General features: G+C 32.2%; 3 protein-coding genes across 3 annotated transcripts; all 3 read right to left on the bottom strand.

Annotated features, from left to right (window-relative positions):
- Positions 1-1954: 1954 nt before the first annotated feature.
- Positions 1955-7034, bottom strand: LOC101513918 (probable serine/threonine-protein kinase At1g54610). Its single transcript, XM_012714645.3, has 7 exons — positions 6315-7034; positions 5230-5514; positions 4828-5145; positions 4162-4383; positions 3793-3887; positions 3483-3582; positions 1955-2492 (listed from the first exon to the last, which is right to left on the bottom strand). The coding sequence occupies exons 1-7, from the start codon at positions 6723-6725 to the stop codon at positions 2142-2144; spliced, it is 1782 nt and encodes a 593-aa protein (XP_012570099.1). The 5' UTR covers positions 6726-7034; the 3' UTR covers positions 1955-2141.
- A 1044-nt stretch (positions 7035-8078) lies between these two features.
- On the bottom strand, positions 8079-10854 carry LOC101513041 (light-harvesting complex-like protein OHP2, chloroplastic). The gene is made up of 2 exons (XM_004496382.4): positions 10248-10854; positions 8079-8341 (listed from the first exon to the last, which is right to left on the bottom strand). The coding sequence occupies exons 1-2, from the start codon at positions 10658-10660 to the stop codon at positions 8227-8229; spliced, it is 528 nt and encodes a 175-aa protein (XP_004496439.1). The 5' UTR covers positions 10661-10854; the 3' UTR covers positions 8079-8226.
- Positions 10855-12137: 1283 nt separating this feature from the next.
- On the bottom strand, positions 12138-16665 carry LOC101512715 (uncharacterized). The gene is given in 4 exon segments (XM_012714735.3): positions 12138-12561; positions 12564-12609; positions 15034-15655; positions 16517-16665. Coding segments are annotated over 3 exon segments (708 nt in total). The 5' UTR covers positions 15588-15655; positions 16517-16665; the 3' UTR covers positions 12138-12453.
- Between the last annotated feature and the right edge of the window lie 5093 nt (positions 16666-21758).

Raw genomic sequence — 21758 nt, 5'->3', positions numbered from 1 at the left:
CCCAATCCCTTGCCATGAGAATTCACATTGTGTCATCACTAAGACATAGTGGCATGTGCCCCACTTCCCACACTTCCAATTATCCTCATCATTCTCAGAAACCAAAAAGAGGCAGCTATGTATCCAACACAATATTTTAAAAATAAACTATATTTATGAGATATCAGAGTTATGGTATAATTGGTTCAACCGACTCAATCATAGTTTTTTTTTTAATAACCTGGTTCAACCATAGTTAAACTAGATAATAACCGATTGAACCAGATAACAACCATAATTAAAAAAGTAACAAAATAAAAGATAAGATTAAAACCGGTTGAACCAATTGGTCGGTTTCTGGTTTAACTGGTTGAACCGGTCTGTCCGATTCTTAAAACATGGATCCAACATGACACATGGGGTGCCACCACACATGATCATGACTTAAACCTTCCCTTCTTAATATCCCAAAACCAGCTTGTCTCATTTTCTCTTCATGTAATACAAACATTTCCTGTTTCATGCAGTGAGAGAGAGAGAGAGATAATAAAGAGAAGGTTTCTTTGTGAAACAAGTGTGTTTTTGGTCATGGAAAAAAGCAAGTCATTTCCTGAATATTCTTGTTCTTACACTGAATTTGGATTCAGAGAAAGGTCCAACTCATATAATTTTAATGGTCCAAGTGATAAGGGAAGTGGTTTTGTTGCATCAAATGATCCAGAGCTTAAGAGGAAGAAGAGAATCAAGTCTTATAATGTTTTGGCAGTGGAAGGAAAGCTTAAAACAAGTGTGAGAAACAGCTTCAAGTGGATCAAGAACAAATTCAGCGATGTGACAAGCTTTTAGATTGAAGCACATGTTCAGTAATCTTAGCGTTCAAGGTAAGAAAATGAAGAAAACTAAAGACTAAAGAGCTTTCCTTTTATAAGGGAAAAATATTTCTGATATATGTATTTGTAAGATAAGATGTTTTACATTAAGAAAAAAAATTAATTAGTGGTATTTGGAATATATGTTCTGTAATCAAAATGTCAACAAAGAAGTAAAAATTAGCATGCTTTGATTATCAAACAAGGAAGTCTTTGAAATTTAGTTCTTTTCTTATTGATGCATGCTCTATGGTCTTAATATCCACATAAAATATGATCTTTTATAAATCTTAATATGGTTTTCTCCTATTTTGAAAGTAATTTAGGGACTAACTTTGACGGATTGAAAATAGTTTCAAGACTACTATATTTTTATAGTTTAAGAATCAGATTGAAGTTTTACTCAATCTATTTTCATTCTAGTAAACATGGTAAGGAATGTGAACCTGACTGTCACGGTATGGAATTTTGTTCTTGGAACTTCCCCATTTGAGTTTCATTGTTCAACAGATGGTACCAAGGCTGGTGATAATAACTTAATAGTTCCTTATTCATCATTATATCTTTGTTCTGCATACCTTAATCCAAAACTTAATTGGTCCACTCTATCAATTGATTGTGAAGCTATAAAAGACAGAAGTAAAACAAACAAATTGGAAGGAGTAGAGATTTTGACTAGGCTATCGTTGAAAGTGACAACTCAACTAACTGCACACAACGTATGATGTGAACAATTAAATTATCTAGCATTATATATATATATATATATTATAATAAATACTTTGATTATAGGTACCTAAGCAGAGAATAATCAATTACAAGTTTTAATTGTGCCAAGTGGATTTCTTAGCTCTATGTTACTCTAGTCATTCTTTTCTTGGTTCTTCCTAGTTGCAATATTTTAAAGGGCAATAGTTGATAATATAGTAACTAATTTGGAACGAATTCCCTTATTTTTTTCTTATGTTCATGTTTTATGATCTCCATCCTTAAATCTTCTATCGTCCTTTATTTCATTATAAACTCTATTTCTGACTAACTAATTGCATAATAATATTCTAACACATACTACAGATTGTAGAAAAAAAAAAAATTTCAGACGTGTGAACAATTTAGTTCTGGTATATTCAAAAGAATTAACTAACTATATTTTTCTTTAATTCTTTCATTGAACATGACCCTTTTTGTTCAATAACACAAATATTGCTAGAATATGTATAGAAACTTTCATAATACATCAAATCAAATGATATAATGAAAATAACCATTTTTTGGTACATAATATTTGATTGCCTAGTCATCAATATCAAAGAGTAAATTTTGTTCTGTTTTTAACTTTCTAAATTCTCTTGTGGAAGTGGACCTGAAAATCTGGTCTGTTTTATATCTGCTATCATCTTTCTTGGTTACATTTGGCTTTGACTTGGATAATGGAGGAAGGTTCTTGATGTTTTTTTCACCAATATTAGCATGCCTATAGATTTTGTGGGGCAGCTTTTGATCGGAAGCCAGAAATGGAGAGAGAAAGAGGGGTGAGTGGTCCCTAACTCCAGCTTGGTTTACACTAGATGAGGTACTACTTGTTGCACTACCTGGTTCTTCACTTGGAGCATAAGTTTCAGCCTCGGCATTATTTCTCAAGACCTGAAATAATATATGTGAATAAAATACTAATGTACTAAGATAATGAACCATAATGTTATAGCATCATTTGCATAACAAAAATGATAATAAAAAAATAAAAAACATGAATGAATAGCACCCTTTATCCTTAAAGGAAGACATCTAACACAGTATTAGTATACAACTGTTATTTTGAACTATTGATGCATTTATCTTTTCTGCTTTTTTCAGTGTTGTGTTCCTAGAGACACAACAGCTTTATTTTATAATATGGTCTACTGTAATGTAATGAGCAAAAATTCTAACTGTAACAAGAGTGGGCCAGATAGATACTTTAACCAAAATGAAAGCGAAAAAAAAAAAGCATGAATTAATATCACCCTTACCCCTTCTAAAGGAGGCTATTTAACACAATACAACTTCGGTAATTTAAATTAAGGTTAAATGCGTTCTTAGTCTCTGTAAAATATCTATTTTTTTTTGTTTAGTTCCTGTAATTTTTGTATATAATAATCTCATTTTATAAAAATATGGTGCTTTTAATATGTGGGGAAAGACTAAAAGCATCTTCTTTTTATAAAAGGTGAGGACTAAAAATTGATAAAAAAAAATTTAGTGACCAAACTTGAAAGGTCTGTAATTTTATAGATACAACAAACATATTTAACCCTTTAAATTATTGATTTACTTATCTATTTTCTTCATTTTGGTGTTGTGTTCCTGGAAACACAAGAAAAAATTTGTTCAATAATGTGGGATACAGTTATTCCAATGTTAACCAAGAAAAGGAGTATCAACCAATAACACTTTCTCTGGCACAAAGTGAAACAAGTTAACACAACCACAAGAACTGTTGGAAACCATATAGAACAAACTTAATAGGGAAGCACTTGGTTCTACTTCAATCTCAAGGCTGACAAACCAAAAATTGAATCTAACCCAGTCGAGCATGTAAAAGGGAAACTTTTCTTCAGTCACACGATGCTCTAAAGCATAAGTTATAATACTGACCTCTTTAGAGGATACAGTATGTTCTAGTGGCCTATTAGATGCTAAATTCTTGCGACGCTCCAGATATGTACGAGAACGCCTGATTTTAGAGTTAATATACCTGTAAACAATTGCAACAAAATTTGAGATGTTTGCTGATTTTGCACATGGCACAATTCTCGTTAAGAAAATAAGATACATACAATTAATCAAATTCACATTAGACGTATTAATAAAATACGATGTATTATGTGTCTGAGCAATTATGTATATACAAGTTAACTGAAGCGAGTATCAAAAGCCGAAACCTTTATAGCTAAGGTTAACTTACTTGATCTGTTCTTTGGCTTGAATATGCTTATCATCTACTTTGAAGATTGCAGGAAGACCAGACAGATCACAAGCCAATGGGCTTGTAAAGAAAAACTGCAGGAAAAAGATAATTAATTGTAACTTGGAAATCTGGAATAACTTATGCATGTAATTATTTACTAGCAGTTCATTAGGAATCACAAGCTAAACTATACACATGCTTGTGTATGATTTTCTAAATCTACTAGTGCTACATGATCAGCAAGCCAATGAGCCAATACTGAGTCATTGTGAGAACATAAAATCTATATGATGTATTTTTCATCATGAAAATGTTTTGTGAAATTAAATTGCACAAATTTGTTAGAGCCAAATTATTTCCACTCACCTGATTTTGAAGAGCCTTAGATGCACTGCCGCGGAATGCAGGATCCAAAGCAAGAAGAGTACATAAAAGACCTAAAGAAGATGAGGGTAGATCCTTGAAAGTTTCTACCAGGCTAGGTCTATAAGACTTTGGAGGTCTAAAAGTTGTAGAAAGTTTTAACTTTCTCCAATAGTCTTCCGACGGTGTGCCACATAGCCTGAAAATTCTATGAAGTTGCTCAACCTGGAAACAAGGAAATTTTGTGATTACAAGATGTATATGCAGAAAACATCTCGCAAAACTATACATAGCAAACCTAGAGATATGGCCAAAGTAGTCCTTATAATGCTTGCGCAATTTTCACCTCTCGAACTAGCTTCTAAGATTGAGTTAGGCCTAAAGCACAAAGTCTAGGAGCAGAAAGAAATAAAAGATAAAAACTAGTATAAACATAATATCTTAAAGAATTTAATTTTGATACACTGTCAATGTAACACTTTTTACACTATCAAGTAATCACATCCAATTGAATATGTGACTTTTCAAATAAATTTAATTAAATTCAAATATTTTTAATGATCCAACAATTATAATTTATTGACACCGTGAAAGATCGTTATATTAATAGGGTGTACATATCCTTTCATAAATACCCGACTATAATTATCATCGGAGCATTATTATTACCTCTGTTCTTCCAGGCATGATTGGAATTCCTTTAAACATTTCTGCAAGGAGACATCCAGCACTCCATAGATCAATACCAACTCCATAATATGTGGAACCTAACAACAGCTCAGGAGCTCTGTACCATAGTGTCACAACCCGGTTTGTGAGAGGCTGGTCTTGATTAGTGCTATAATAGTTGGCAAGTCCAAAATCCGCAATCTGAAGCATCCCATTTTTATCAATCAAAAGATTCGATCCCTTTATATCTCGATGCAAAATTCCCCTATCATGGCAATGCTGAAGACCTGAAAGCAATTGATGCATATAGCACTTGACCTACATTAACTTTTCAAGATTATTAAGGAGAATAAAGGAATCCAAATGCTAACATGTTCAAGGTACCATAGAAAATCTTCTAACCTGTGGTTCGGTAAGTCTTTCTTCGGGCCGAGCAATAATTCTTGACAAATCTGTTGGCATGAAATCAAAAACCAGATATATACTGTACTGCATTCTTGAAGTGGCTAACCCTTTAAGTTTTACTACATTGGGATGATCCAATCTCTGTAATATTGTGATTTCTCTTGCCATAAACTTAATGCTTCCGGGCTCTGATGTATTGAATCGGACCTTTTTTAGAGCCACAATATCGCCCGTGTCTCGATCTAGAGCTTTATAGACATTGCTGTAGGTTCCTTGTCCTACCTGCAAAATGTAAATAACATAGGCCAAGTCAACTAAAGCTTGCTCCCTTATGCCATGATGTGTTAGTATAATCTTCCAATTTTGGTTTTCCCTAAACAACCTTTAAATTAATGAATTCCATTAAACTTGCATCATAATTCTTCAATTCTATTCCTAGATAGAAAGCAATATCATGACTCCATGATTGCTTGAATTTTCCTGATATAACAAATTGATCCTTCATTACACTTAGTACATACTTTTGAGTTATGACTAACTTACAAGGCTTTTGATACAATCCTGCATTACATGAACAATAGATGTATCTATCTGCTTGTACCTTACTTGGCAAAATAATAATAATTGCTAAATTCAAATCACCTTTCTTAATTTGGATCCAAATGAAAATATAGTTAACTTTGGAACTCCTTAATTGAAGCAGAGAAAAATATAAATTGCTGAAGACTGATGCCACATCATGAAAAATATTTGGAAACATTATTAAATAAATAACCAAATTATCCACACTATCAATAGCAATTGAATAACCAAATCATTTTGTACTTAGAATTTTTCACAACCCCTCATCATATATCCTTCCTTAATCCACTACCCCTGTCTCCCCTTAGTTGAACTAAATGGACCCTAAATGATTTAATTCATATACCTTGTCAGTATAAAGATTGTTTACAATGTCAATCCATCATAAACGTCATATTATAAACATAAACATGTTTGACTTTATTATAACTATTTCTGAAATCACACATATCAAAATTGAAAATAGAAATGAGAAATGAATAAGAGTTCCTAAACCTAACCTTATCAATCATTTTGTAAGATTCAGCACTCTTGGGAACCAAAGCAGCCAAAATATGAGTTGGAACATTATCAACTAACCATTTAGGCCAACCATCAACCATATCATCTTCAAAACACTTGTTCGACTGCTTCTTCTTACTAATATATTTGAAATCAGAATCTTTCTTTTCCCTTCCACTAGAATCAACTACTTGTACTTTATGCTTTGTGGGGTGTTGTCTATTATGAAGATAGTCAGAATCCTCCTCCCTACTAATAGTGTGAAGATGAACATGTTTTTGACCAGTGGATCTTCTATTAGCAAGAAAATCAGAAGTTGGAACATAACCATTTTCCATTTTGAATCTATCAAGAGCACTTGTTGTGTTTTCAGATTCAAATTCAAATGGTTTGGCTTGAACACAGCCCATAATAATAATAATAATAATGGTAATAGTAATGGACTCTTGATGATATTGTAAGTAAGGTTATAATAAGAGAATAATGGTAATAGCAGACGAGGGACGGCACATAAACATAACAACCAATAATTTAATTGCTTTCTCCAAAGAGAGAAAATGACTGCGTGATTCTTATTTGGTAGAAAAAGAATAAGAATGAATCTATGAGTTGAGAGAGAATTGAAGAGAAGAGAAGAGAAAGACATCAACATAAGACACACTCACTGTCACTGTCAGACTATCCTCTGTACGCTCTACTGCACACGTGCTTTCGATGGTGGGTCCCTAGGCCGGCCTCCTTCTCACACATAATATTCCTTTATTCAACTTCACACCATCAATAACTTAATAATATTTACATTTTGTAGTTGAATTAAAATTTAAAGAATAAGCGTAATTATTTTTAATCATTAAATAAATTGAATATACAACTTTTTTAAGAGCATCTATAATATAGTTTTCTTTATTTGAATCTCTAAACGACATTAAATCTCTCCAATTCTAATTTTGTATCTAAAAAAATATCATTAGTGTTTTTTAGAGAGTCACCCATCTATATAAAAAGTGTCTATTTAATATAATGTTAAATAGAAGAATGAACTTCACCGTGGATGTTCTCGTAACAATTGTTGATATTTATCATCAATATAAAATCATCATTAAAAAGATACATATAAACATGTTAATGTATGTATGCAAGATTGTCAATTCTAAAAAAATCTCTAATTATATGTAACAAAATTTCACATCGATGATTCTCATAACCTTTTTTTACATGTGAACAATCATGCATATTCACGTGTTCCCCAATCAAGATACACAACTAAAAAATATGTAAAATCAATGTCCCATGTCATAGCTGTAATATCATATTTCAACACTTTTATCTTATTTTCGATAACATCTCCCCTGTTTTCATGAACTTCACTCGAATGGTTGCAAATTAGTATCATTTCTCTCATGATGATTCAGAGATTCAATATAGTGTCACTAGAAAGGGGTAGTCTTTCAATATTGGTATCATAATTTGTGCATGCTAGATTAGATAACATCTTATAGATTTTAAGCAGTAAAATTCATTTTTTTTTAGTTCCTGTTAAATTTGTTCCCATGATTGTCACATATGATATGTCCATTCTCTAAGTTTTAAAGATTGCCTTGTGTGTCTGATAATAAGTTTTATGTCAGTGGAATAAAAATCAGTTTCTAAACGAGAACAGTTGATTCTTACAGTATTACACATTTAATATTCTAGTATGTGATGTTAATTGTAATAATGCACTTAAAAAAGCTTACCATATCTATATTAAGAGTTTTGAACCATAGAAAAGGAAAATCACATTATTGTAATTTCATAATAAAGCAAGCAAGCTTGCTTGCTACATATGAAGATGAAACAAATTGATAAACGTTGTTTACATATTGAAAAGCAACAAGAAACTATTGACAGTGTATCTATATATAAAGTTATTCATTCCAAATCTAGTATCCCAAAATTCGAGAGAAGGATCTTCATTTGATCGACAAAGTCTGAGCCGGTTGCAAACTCGGTTAACAACCCAACAGCAAAACCAAACATTGCCCATCTGTAGAAACAAAATTCAGATTTAGATTCCACACAAGAGTAAATATAATCATCACAAAAAGAATACATATCATTAAACACAAATAGTCAAGTAGCTGCAAAGATGCTTCTTTGATTTGAGCTTAGGCTTGGAATATCACATAATCAACAGCTCCATTACCATTGAAGAAGAAAAGAATGTGATAGGTATCTAAGCACTTGGGAAGAGCAAATCCACTTTACTGAGTCCCTATCATAACACCAGCCCAAAAAGCCGACGTCCTAACAATTGCACTCTACAACACTGTACTAGGTCTTTCCGGTTAGGCCCTCCGTAGGTAGCTCTTTCCGAGGAACCGGCAACTAGCTTTGATACCAACTGATAAGTATCTAAACACTTGGAAATCCTCCTTTTCAAGAGAAAATGAGAAGAACTAAGACACTTAAATACTCCACAGAGAGACCCATATTACTTGATGTGGGACTTGGGCACCCCAAGTCCCTATACTTTCTTCAAATTTCATATACAAAAGCACATTAGAACAATGATAGCTTCCGCTTCATACCATTTTCTTAAAAGGGAGGTGGACAAGATTTAATATCATTCACCATAATTCTTCAAGAATCCATTTTGAACAAAATATAATACAGAAATTAAAAAGTACTAGAAGTAAGATCACAGAATTCAGAAACAATACCAATAATTCCATATGTACTTATTTCTCATATTGTTCAGATTTACAATTACGGAAATGATCTTTCTATTAGTTACCGACCGCTGAAAAAAGTCTTAAATTAGTTTGCCTTTCATTCAGAATTCAATAGGACGTGCCTTGACGATATCTTCGTTATGATAATATAAGTAAGAAAGATTTAAGGTTCAAGAGACAAAATTGAATTTCCTGTGGAGCATCCTAGACATTTCAAATGGAATTAGTTTCCATCTTCTCTTCACTTGGGAGCTGATACAGTACAGAGTGGCATTTAGTCTTAAGTGCTGAAATTGGACTGCCGTCCCTAGCTAATGAGTATTAGCGATTCTACTTTGTTTTGTCAGATATATTAAACCACTACTAAGGGAAAACTTATGGTACATGAGTCTTTAAGACTTGGTGTTATATTGGTGTTGAGTGTTCAATCCTCCATCAAGCCCCCTTTTGGTTCCTATTTAACCCTCCTCCTCCTAAAAAATGTGGAGCAAGTTTTACATACATTCAAACAACTTGATTAAATGAAACACAAGGAACATGTCAATAGATTCAGGTAGTTTATGCTTTTTTGCTTCTATATGAACCCAAATGAAAATAGTCTGTAACTTTCAATTTATTTTTTGAAATTGGGGAAGGGAGAAATTATTATTAACTAAATTTCAATAATAGCTCTCTTCAAAAGATTTGAATTTTGTCCCTTGAAGTTACAAGGTTAAACTCTCATGGCTGAGGTCACACCCCTCGTGGTCAGCTTCTGACTTTTGATTCACATTACAGTCTAGTCTTACATTGTTGCAATAACTTTAAATTTTAATTCTACGTCTAAAACTCTACATAAAACACTTTGTCATTCCAATTAAGTGAAGGCAGGGACTAAAGGGCTAGAACTCCAAGTTTTCAAAACTAGAAATCAAAGATTATCATCATAATCATAAAGGAGACATAAAAAGTATTAAATTTGTAATTAGTACCCCTTAAAATTTGCTAGCCTATCACCACAACACAACTGATACAGATTTAAGGTTCAATTCAATCAATATTTTGATGAATAGCACATCTTCACAGAAACTCAAAATTAACTAACTAGTTCTACTAACACAAAGAAAAACACAATCAACATAAATTCACAATAAAAAAGGCTCCAACTTTAATTAGCCCCAATAGGCTTATCAAAAAAATAAAATTATCCCCAATAGAAAAGGAAAAAAAAAACTTTACCTTCCATTGCTAATCTCATTTTTGGCAATGAATCCAAAAAAGGGACCCTGATTTGCATCTTCAAGCTTCTTCTTTTTGAAGTATTCTTGCAATTCCTTAGCCTTTTGCCTCTGAAACTCTAAAGTAACAACACTTTTATCATTTCCAACAACAGAAGCCACATTCTGAGGCTGTGGTGGAGGCTGAGAAGGAGGTGAGGGTTTCAAAGGCTGAGGAACATTAGATGGTTCTTTCACAGAAGGAGCCATTGGTCTTCTCAAAGGCCCTTCACTCTTAGAATTCCTTACAGTAACAGCATAAAGCTTGGAAGAAGAGAATCTAAAAGAATAGGTTGAAGTTGATGAAGATGCACATGAAGATGAAGAGGAATGAGTTGGGATTTTGATGCATGGGAATGAAGATGTTACAGACATGTTTTTTAGGGGGGATTGATGATGATACTAAAATCTTCAATTTTGATTTATTTTAATTTTTTGTTGGTTTGAAAATGGAATATGAACATGTCTTATCAAAATCAAAGGAAAGGTGTGTGGACAAGGTGTGGACAAGTTTCAACTGGAAGAGTTCAATGGAGTGGAGATGCAAGTGCAACGTCAACCATTGGATTTTGGCTACTGTTTGACTCTACACAATAATATTTGTATTTCTTTTTCTCTTCAAAATTTCCCTCATCATGTTACCATCATTATCCAAAAATGGATAATAGATAAATGTTAATATTAATATGCTCTATATTATTTTACTCCAATATTGCAAATCGCATAAAAGCTTCAGTTTAACTCCGGTTGTTATTATGATAACCTCGTCAGTGAATTATACGTAAATACTTTTGTTGTAAATCTGTCTTGACTTTAATGAAATTTTATGATCCAATTTATCTAAGGTTTACTTATCAAAATTGAAGAAAAAATAAATAAAATTATAAAAACTATTATCTAATTTTATCATCCAAACATATATTTCATTATTAATTTAAGATTTTGTTGTTTTATTTATATGTCGAAATGTAGCTTGGTATTGGCAATGGCACTCGTCACCTTATGGTATTTGTCCGAAATTACATACTTAGCAAGCTCGTTTAATTTTATCAAAAATTACAAGCTTAGGAAGCTCTTTCATCTTTTTCTACTCAGACTGTTAGACATCCAAAAGGTGCACCATGGAATCAATCACATTGCTTTTTAACTTTTATTGGGCCAACCTTAGCAAAAAAAAATCTGAAACCAAATACATCCTTAAGCAGTATATGCATCTCATGACCTACCTGACATTGGTAAATCTCAAAACCTAACTCAACTGAAAACGAAACACTTTTTTTGGCAAGAAAACATTTTTTTTCAAACTTGCAGTTTTTTTAAACTCATGAACTCCTACTATACACATGAACCCAATAAAAACAACTACTACAGTGTACCAACCAGAAAGAAAAAGATATTATTTTACATATTTCCTTAATCACCTTTCAAGTATCACTGAAGAAGACAAAACAGCTCTAAAGAACAAGATGGTGCAAAGAATATATTTTAATCATCTCTTAACCTATATACGGCAATAGAATTCTAACTTTTTATTAGAGAAAAACATTCACGTGACACTTAACAAAATTATAGCTCCTCAAATCTGCAACATTGAAGACTTTACACCATATACAAGAAATCAATCGCCCCAGTAATTTTATTAGCAGCTTGCTTTAATCTAGAATAGCAAGTAACAAATCAATCAAAAAAAATTACGACACATCTGATCCTCTCCAATCCAATAAACATCATTCATCCTTTAGACATTATGAATGATCTCTCATTTTTCCTCGTAAATAATCCCAAACAATCTCACAGCAGCCTATAAAGCAACTGCACAAACATAGGCTTTTATCTATACCTGCAACAGATAGACCTCAAAAAAATCTTAGTCTTATAACAAGTTTGTTAACAGACAGCCACAATGATACTTTACAAAATCTTACATTTGTATTATCTTTTGATAAAACCAGAGCAAAGAACTAAAGCTTTGTTAATACATATAAATAAGAACATAAAGTAGCATAAAAATGATGAATAAAAGCAAATAATTCACACAAGAATTATACAACAAATTGATGAGGGGTATTAGGAGCAAAACTTGAAGCCGCAGCAAGCAATGGTAGAGACACAAACAATCACTCAAGCAAAATGTTGGTGTGTATATCTCCAAAGGTGCAAAAAAATCTTTACTCTTTGCCTTCAATGGAGTGATGGATTGTGTTCGCAGTGAATGTCCCAATGAATGACCCAATCATCCTATCAAAATTCCAATTTACATTATGGCACAGGAACAAGTTCTGTCATTTCCATTATCAAATTCATCGTCTGAACCATCCACTTCACTGCAGTTGAATGACAAAGTCCATCGTATAGAATCAGTTACAGGTAGGTAATAAAACACGAAAACAAAAATATGAAAAGAAAAATGCCAAGAAACTTTTATCACAACCAACTCATACAATAACAGGAATGACAGCATTATACATAAAATTAATGGTTGTGAACCAATCATGGCAAAGGAAAGGTTACTGACAAACTAACTAACTGCTTGTGCTATACTTGTTTAAACAAAGATATGTCGAATTACTACAATGCTTGCACAATGTTGAGAGAAAAATATAGACTTAAACTAGTTTCAATTAAGTGTTGGTCCTTAGTTTTATTCCACTTTCAATTGGATCCCTAACGTAAGTAAAAGTAATAACACTCCCATAATTTGCTGATTTAGCAGATAGACTGTCCACAGCAACAAGCTATGGTTTGAGCAGTGTGAATCATGTCATCTCTGAGTAGTTTGGCTCTGGGATTACAAGGGATCACTTCTGTATATTTCTTGTTTTTCCCATTAATAATAACAATTTCTACATTTTCTGTAATTCGGGTTCCTATCAGTTATCCACCATTAACGCATTATTTTCCACATCCAGTCTTACAGACAGATTCCATCAAGCATTCAGCCGCAAAGCTTCAGTGACTAGAAGCAGTTGTTAACATTGAATTTTAAATTCTGATTGGTCTGTTGAGTTGCAAGGACGACCGGTGAAGAGCTTCCCAGGAGAGGGAGAGAAAATAATGAAAAAAAAAATACTGGGTGCTATTAGATGTGGTATCAATATGGAAAAAGCTTAGCCCTATGCTATGCTGCTTTAATCTCCATGAACAAGGTATGAACTATTTACAATTCTGTTAAACCAGTAGTATACAAGATGCCTAAAGATCGACCAAAGAGTAAATATCTATTCCAGATATAAAAAAGTTCCTTCCATTTTTCTTTTCGCTTCTTAATATTCTTAGAATTTGAATTGAATCTGACTCAAGCCTACAAAATGGACTTGTAAGATAAATGATGTCTCCCACTTATAATCACTTTTTAAGGTCGTCATATCTTATCCAATGTCACAATGTGGGACTTTTAACACACTCCTCGCACTCAGGACTCGATATCTAGAGTGTTACTTGAGTGGCCCGATAACGGTGGCACAATAGATCTTAGATATGCTCTAATACCATGTAAAAAGTAATGAGGAAAATACTTCCATATTCATGATTACAGTCTGGGGCTGTTTCTATAGAAGAAATTACAATAAATGATGTCGCAATAATCAGGACTATTAAAGGACCGAAATTAATACAAATCAAGTCAGACTAAAATCAAATAGGACTAAATAAGATCAAATATAATTAGGGAGAATAGCTATTAAGTGATAGCACACCCAGAAAAAAAAAATATGAATCTCTTTTGTTTATAAACTTCTTGAGGACACGAAAAAAAATTGATCATAATGGAATAGGAACAACGATAGAGGGTACGGCACCCTCTAATAAGAGGTGAAAAATAAAAACCAAACAAATGAAGAAAAAAAAAATAACAATTCCTTCCAAGTTCCAACTCCAGTTCACATCATATCAAGAAACCACATCAAAATAGCCACACAGACACAAAAAGAAATCATATAAAAGCATGCAAGAAATGCAGAAATTCCCCAGCAGCATATTTGTTATTCATCTCCAATCAGACACCCAAAAAACTTCAGGAAAGGCATAATGTGACAGAAGCATCACTCCTTGTTACATCACAAACTTCCGAAATAGATCCAAATTTGCAAGATAAAATTAAGTCATTCCAAATGTATCTATAATTATCTTCTAAGAATATATAGCAGATAAAGATCGTAAGAACAAATGGCTTTTATTAGTCTCAGATTTAGTAAAACAAATAGACAATAAATATCTAGCACTTATTCCTATTGACCACAGAAATCCAAAAATGAAAGACATCAAGGACTTAAAAGTTGTCTTTAACTTTCAAAGGGAACTCATAAGATGTGTTATGCAAAGACCGAATTAGATTAAGGACTCATCAATTTATTGGTCTGGCATCAATTGGACCTAATATGATTTGGAATGAACAAAATGTAAAATTTCTTAGGCCTTGTGAAAGCTGCATATACATATTCTCTAATCAGAATTCAGTTCACCCTTCATCTATCAGAAGTAAAACTAATATCACTCAACTCAGCGTCAAGCCAAATATGCTAGAAGTTACATACATCATGCATTATGATGAATACAAAGATTTAGGACGTATAATTGAAAAGAAGGAAATAGAAAAGGTCATCCTAGCTTATCTCGTACACTTATATATCAAATTATCAATCACACAAAATAAAGTCTGGTAAATAAGACCTCTAAAATTTATAATTGTACAAGGAGAATGATTCCTCCTTTTATTACAGCTGACATAGGAAATAAAAAACTCAAAATACCTGGGCTCAAATTCTCGTATTTCAACAAGCTCACTACCACAAGCATCTGTCCACTGCACTCTTCTTCTCTCTGCTTGATCACCAGGAAAACAAACCCTATGTCCACCTGATGCATCTTGTTCATTAGTAGCCTCATCAGGAACAGATTTATTAATTTGTGGCCTTTTAATGCTACTTTTAAGTGTGACCTTTCTACCATCATTATTATCATCTACATTAGCAGAGGGATCCTTTTCATCGTTTGAAACTGGTAGCCCAGGGGAAACATCATGCTGTTGGGCAGGGCCAACTTTAAGAGGAGATGGAGTATCAGGCCCTGCGGAAGTGCGACCAAAGCACACAAAGGAGGCACACCCGCGGGAGAGGCGATTCTTTGTAGAAGCCAGCTGGAGTTCAGGGTCAGATTCTTGGTCTACCAACTGGTACTGGTTCCACGGTGCAACTCTCATGGGTTTATCCTCATTTCTCTGACCCAATAGGAGAAGGCTCAGGCCCTTGCTATACCCTGAAGCCGAAGCAGAGAAGAATCCTCCACCTTCTACTGCAAATAACATCAGTTCTGCTCATTGGCACGCCATAAAATGATTTATATATATGACTTCCTCCTCTTAGAAGAACCAAGCTACAGCCATTTCAACCAAAAGAAATCAAAAATCAGATTGATTTTCCTTAGTTTCAAAATCCTTCATTTCATATCATTTTTATTTTAACTTTTTTAACAATACTTTCCTATGCACTCATACTCTTCAAAAATCAAAACACAATGCTCAATTGAACAAGTTCAATGTCAGTAGAATAACAAAAGCACATTTCACAGTAAATACACAAATTACCAAAGCCTTCAAATCAAAGCTAAGGCAAGGACAATCTAAAGAAAACAAAAAACCCTTTAAGACTTCCTCAAGTTTCTAGGTGCTGCAAAAAATGTTGAATTAGTAAAAAATAAAAATAAAAAATAAAGCTAAAAAAGGGGCCATAAAGTAATTAAGTTTTGTTCTTGTAAAAATTATCAAAATAAAATTGTTCAAAATATTTATCAATACTCCCAACCAAATGTTCTAAATCGTCGCTTTTTTTTTCTTACCAACCTAATGAACACGAACATAAACAAACCTATGGATTCATTCACTCAACAAAAAGGAAAAATACAGAGGAAAAAAAAAACAAGATCTCTGCTTCAATGCAACAACACACATGCACAAATTAGAAAGCAATTTCTCAAACACAATCACAACTCCGAAAAGAAAAACAACTAAATAGCAACAAAAAAGAAAATCGGCAAAGTTTCTCACTTACTCGCAAATGCATGAGAGATTAAATCAAAAAACACATACAAATCCCTGAACGAACACACACTCAAATCGAACAAAGCAAAGTAAGATTTCGAAGTGTCGGTTGTTACTCACTTCATCGATAAATAAAACATCAAATCTTAGATCGAAGAAAAAGAAGAAGTGATGAGTAAACAATAACGAAACAGTACCGTAAATCAAAAGCGGATGTCGCCGGCGCGTGGATCAACGGTGAAGATTAGTAGCTTCTGCGGCCGTACGTCGCCACCTGGACGAAAATCTCGGCGAGAAATTAAATTGAGGATGAATAACTAAGAAAGGATAAAAAAAAAGGTTCTGTGTGTATTTTTTTGTGTTTCCAATTATTTAAGAGGAAGATAGGATGGTGATTCACACGGCGCATTATAGCGACTTCACCCCCATTTCTTAATGTGCGCAATGGTTTTGGCTTGGCATGCAATTTTTTTTAATTTTTTTAAGTTTTGTTTTTCAATGTAGTAGTAATTTTAATTTTCATTAAATTATTTGCTTTGTTTAGAAACTTTTGTGATAAGAAATTTAGAATAAGAGTAATATTCTGTTATTAAAAATAGTTTAATTAAGTTGAATAAGTGGTGCATCAATTTAACATAGAAAAAACGAATGACAATACATAATATCTAATGAAATTGCTCTTTGATATCATTTTGTTGCATTATAGTTGCTTTAAAAATTAAAATATCTCAATAATCATCTGTATGAAAAAATTTGTTGATAATAGATATTAATATCAACAAATGTAATGAATTTCCTATTAAATTAAAAGTTTTATTTTGATGTTTGGGAAAATCTAGAAAAATAAGTAGATAAATACTAGTGACTAGGTGTCTTTTTTTTATAAATAAATAAAAATGCAATGAATCTTAGGGAGAAGATGAGACGTAAAGTAAAATGGTAGACATGATGAAATTGATATGTCAAGTTGTTTCATGCTGCTTTTTTACAACAAAAGAATGATAGATGAAATATGCCTTCCTTGATTGAGATAAGTCAATAATATTACGTGATTTATAAATCGAATTAAGAGAAGGGTACGTAAAGGAATCGATTTATTTATAAATCAGCTTTTTAAATAACAAAATCAACGGCGGAAGTAACACACATGAATCGCGCTTATCAAAATGAATATCGCGTGTTCAAAATCGCGGTTATCAGATGTTTTCACAACTTTTCTCATTTGAGTTGCAATTATGACATTTAAAAATCATTTCTTAATCTTAGACTTTTTAGTAAGGATTTTAAGGGATAATTTTTTGTGCGGTAACAATGTATAAATTAATAATATATAAAATCTAGCCGTAATAGTATATAATTTTTTTTACCATCTCTATCACTTAAGGAAAAAAAATATAAATTAATAATATAATTTATTTTATAAAGGAAAATAAATTAATATTCTTGTTTTAAAATATTTGTTGTCTTAAATATTTTTATTACTTTAAAATATTATTCTTTTGAGTATAATTTTAATAGATTCAGTATTAAAACTAGATTATAATTATTAAAATAATGAATTCTTTTTATATTTTAAAAATGAAAAGTAGAAATAGATTAATAACTATGAACAAAAAATGTATAAAAGTTTTAACATATATATTTATTTATATGACTATAAAATACTTCTACATTTGTATAGATCATACAATGTATAGTGCGGTGGTGATTATTATATAGAAAAAAATAATATATAAATAATTAAGATAACATAATAGTAAATTAGAAAGTATGAGAAAAAAATAAATGTGATTAATATAAATAATTAAAGTAATTAATCTTCAAAATCATCTTAATAATGAAAAATTCATAACGGTAAAACTATTTTATCAAATTAGTTGTTGTGTATAAGTTTTGCAATCATTATTTTATATAAGTGAGAAACATTTGTGGAGCGTATCGTTTGTATTCTGTACACTCAAGTTTGAATTGTGTATAATAATCTTTCAAATGTTTTTATCTATAAACTATTTAAGAGACGTATTAAAATTAAATATACATTTATGTTGTAAGTAATTTTCTTGTGAATGGACAATCTTTAAGCAATAAAATCAATATAAATAATTAGTTTATGAATGTTTATATACTAACTTACAATTAGAATATCGTAAGTTTTTACACTTTTTTATACATAGTTTGTACAGTAATTTTTTATAACTAATGTACTATGATTTCCCTTACAATTTTTTTTTTTCTCGAAAAAACAAAAGAATATAACACATTAATCTATTCATATGACAAGATGTGTCTAAAATCGAAAGAAAAAAACCAATTAAAATGAGTCACCCAAAGATGAATGCCTAAAAATATAAAACAAGGAAATACCTTCAAACAACCAAGAGATATAGACATTATATCGGAGAATAAAAGACATAGACAATACTCTAGTTGCATGCTCCATTAATGTGAATCATAATAGAAGTCTTTCGTTTCACCTTTGATTTAATCCAACCCCATAATAATAATTTGACGGATTCGACGGTCCAGCTAAAATTGAACACATTAAAACCAAAAAATAATAATTTTAACAATCTAAAGAAGTACGTAGCATAACACACGATAAAGTGAGACATATGATATCACACTGCCTTAAATCTTAGCTAATTAGGATCTCATAATTAGTTGATTTCCAACTACTAATTAAAACGTTTCAAAAGACGCAAGAATTTATTAGCAGAGATTAGCTTCTAAAAAAGCACATAAAATTGCCATTTTATAAGAAGCGGTTGGTAGGATGAGACATTTTGGTCAATTGAGAATATTTCTAATTTTGATACATTCGTTCCAAACCAATATTCTTATATTAACTACCACTTCCAAGCAAGGTTGCAAGTTGAGTGTATTCACAACCACTAGTCCCAATTAAAATGCCAGCAGTGGGAATATATTCTCAAAAGCAAAGTTTCCACATAAGGCACTCTAGTTATTTGAAATAAAAAGCAAGGGTCCAAATTAAATTGTCACTTTGAAATTCATGACGACGTTGAAATTCATAGAGTTTAACCTCGTGAAGAGCATGATCACACATGGGATCTTTCATCCACGAGGAGATCTCACCATACATAACTATTTGCCAATTTTAATGTAACATGCCACGAAAATTGTTACCACTTCTATGCTTTCTCATTATTCCTTTTTAATCCTACATTCTCAAAGTTTTGGGTCAATTATAAAAATTTAAATTAATTTGAAGTTTTGAAATTTAACTGAAAAAAAAAAAAGTATATTTATTTATCATATAATTTTATACTGAAATTTTGGTGTTTAGTTAAGCCAAAAATCTACTTAATCATCACTTAAGGTGTGTTTGTGCGTTGGTTTTTGGAGCATTTAAAAGAGAGAACTTTCAAAATTTATATCTATATTTTGATACATATTTAATATTTTTAAAAATTATATGAACAACATGATATTACATGTCCATTTATATATTGTTTTTTTAATATTTTTTTAAATATCAAATATATATTAAAATATAGACTTATCCTCTTAAAACCTTTGAAATTTCAACTTCCAAAAAGACCTTTAAGTGTAATTTAACATCTTGAAACTGTGGGAAACATGGTGTGCTTTATTGTTAATTGGGTTTTGATAAGTAGAATGGCTCAATTGAAGTTATTATAATATAGTAGCGTGAAACATGAAAGTTCCAATGTGAGGTCCCTTTTTCCGCATTCACATAATCAATTATTGTGAAAGCATAATGAAGCCAACCCTGTGACAGAAATGATTGTGTGGTGAAAAAGCTATGGTTATGTTATGTCTCTTTACTTTCTAATAAATTTAGACTAAAAAAACATATTTGGGATCAAGTTATATTATTGTTGTTCAAGTGATTGTGGGGGACCAATTAGATCATATAATGCCCCAATCAACCGGAAAGGTGTATATACATAATAGAAAATTACATTCTGAGACAACATATTAAAATTGTGGTGCTAAATTTTGCTATATTACAATTGTTGTTTGTGACAAAAACGTCCCCTTAAATTTTCATTTGAAGTGGATTATGAAATTGACATGGATAAATCAAGTAGTGATAAATGATTGAGATTTAAAAAAGTCTACTAAAAGATAGACTGATAGATAAATAAACGTGAAAGAAGGTAACTAAAGCTTTAATGTAACAACTTGCAATTGTCTCAGAAATCTTAAATGTTAAAACCTTGATCCCCATGAAACTTCTAATTATGGCATGAAATTGGTGCATAGCTCACAGTGCATGTATTATACATATTTTTATTTAAGGAATAATTAATACACTCACAATCTACACAAGGACAGAATCTTAACCTTTAGCTTCAAGTATGGTGATGCTAATGTACCTTGTATGCCATCATCAAAGCACAACAGCACAAGCAATTCCATATTATATTATAAAATTGTTCCAATTACTTACACACCTTTCTTCTGAGGCATGTTTTGTTATTTATCTTTCTCCATTAATAACACAGTTCAATAGTTCTTTTTGATTTGGGTTCCTATCAGATACCAAGCTTTGACCAAGCATTTACAATATAAATTGCAGCCTAATGGGAGACTTTATTCCATATGTAGATAAAACTACAAAGAAAGCAATGATGAATAGACTGAAAACAATTTATGCCACCAAAAATATTACTGGGTTGAGTCGCGGACTAGGTCGCTCTCTTTAAGACGTTTCGAGGCACTGCCCAAAATTGTGCAAGGCAGACTATCAACCACGAAGTCCCCAGGATAAAACAGCCCAGATTCACTGTATCGGAGTTCTACTGCACTGTAGAAAACCGTTCTAGAATTACACCCTCTGTATGCCAGTCGATAGACTGACACTCAAATATAGCACGGAGGCTACTCAAATATAGCACGGAGGCTACTCAAGAAAAGAAGAAGAAGAAGAATATAAGGGGGAGAAGTGAGAAAAGCCTCAGATACGGAGTGCTTTTCCAAGTGAGGTGAGCTCTCTATTTATAGATGAGTTCAGCAACTGGATCTGAGAAGAAAGGGGGATCCAAGAGCACGAAGTCCATTAACTGGCCACCAGGAATGTGCCTCAGAAATAGGAAGCGTGATTGACAAGGCTCCTTGACCGGGCAAAAGTCAAAAACGTGGGAAAGACTCAGCTTTAGGGTTTTGACGTGGCAAACATCTGAAGCTAAGTCAAATTAGGGTTTTGACTGAGTTTGGCTACAAGGCGAGCCAAAAACGTGGGAAAGACTCAGCTTGACCTTGTGGATGGCAGTTTCGTAATATGTGACTCATCGCAAGCAATTAATTAATTTCCATCTGTTAAAAAAACAATAATACACCACAACCCGGACCGGACCGAGCCGAGCCGAGCCGAGCCAAGCCGGCCGGCCGCGCGCATGTGGTGGTCCGTTTGCTTGCGTTCTCCCTCCTTCACAAAATTGCGGTGCCCCT

Source organism: Cicer arietinum, chromosome 4 (genome assembly GCF_000331145.2).
Source record: "Cicer arietinum cultivar CDC Frontier isolate Library 1 chromosome 4, Cicar.CDCFrontier_v2.0, whole genome shotgun sequence".
Classification (NCBI taxonomy): Eukaryota; Viridiplantae; Streptophyta; class Magnoliopsida; order Fabales; family Fabaceae; genus Cicer; species Cicer arietinum.
The sequence above is the reverse complement of the archived record's forward strand: the minus strand, read 5'-3'. Positions and strand labels throughout refer to the sequence as shown.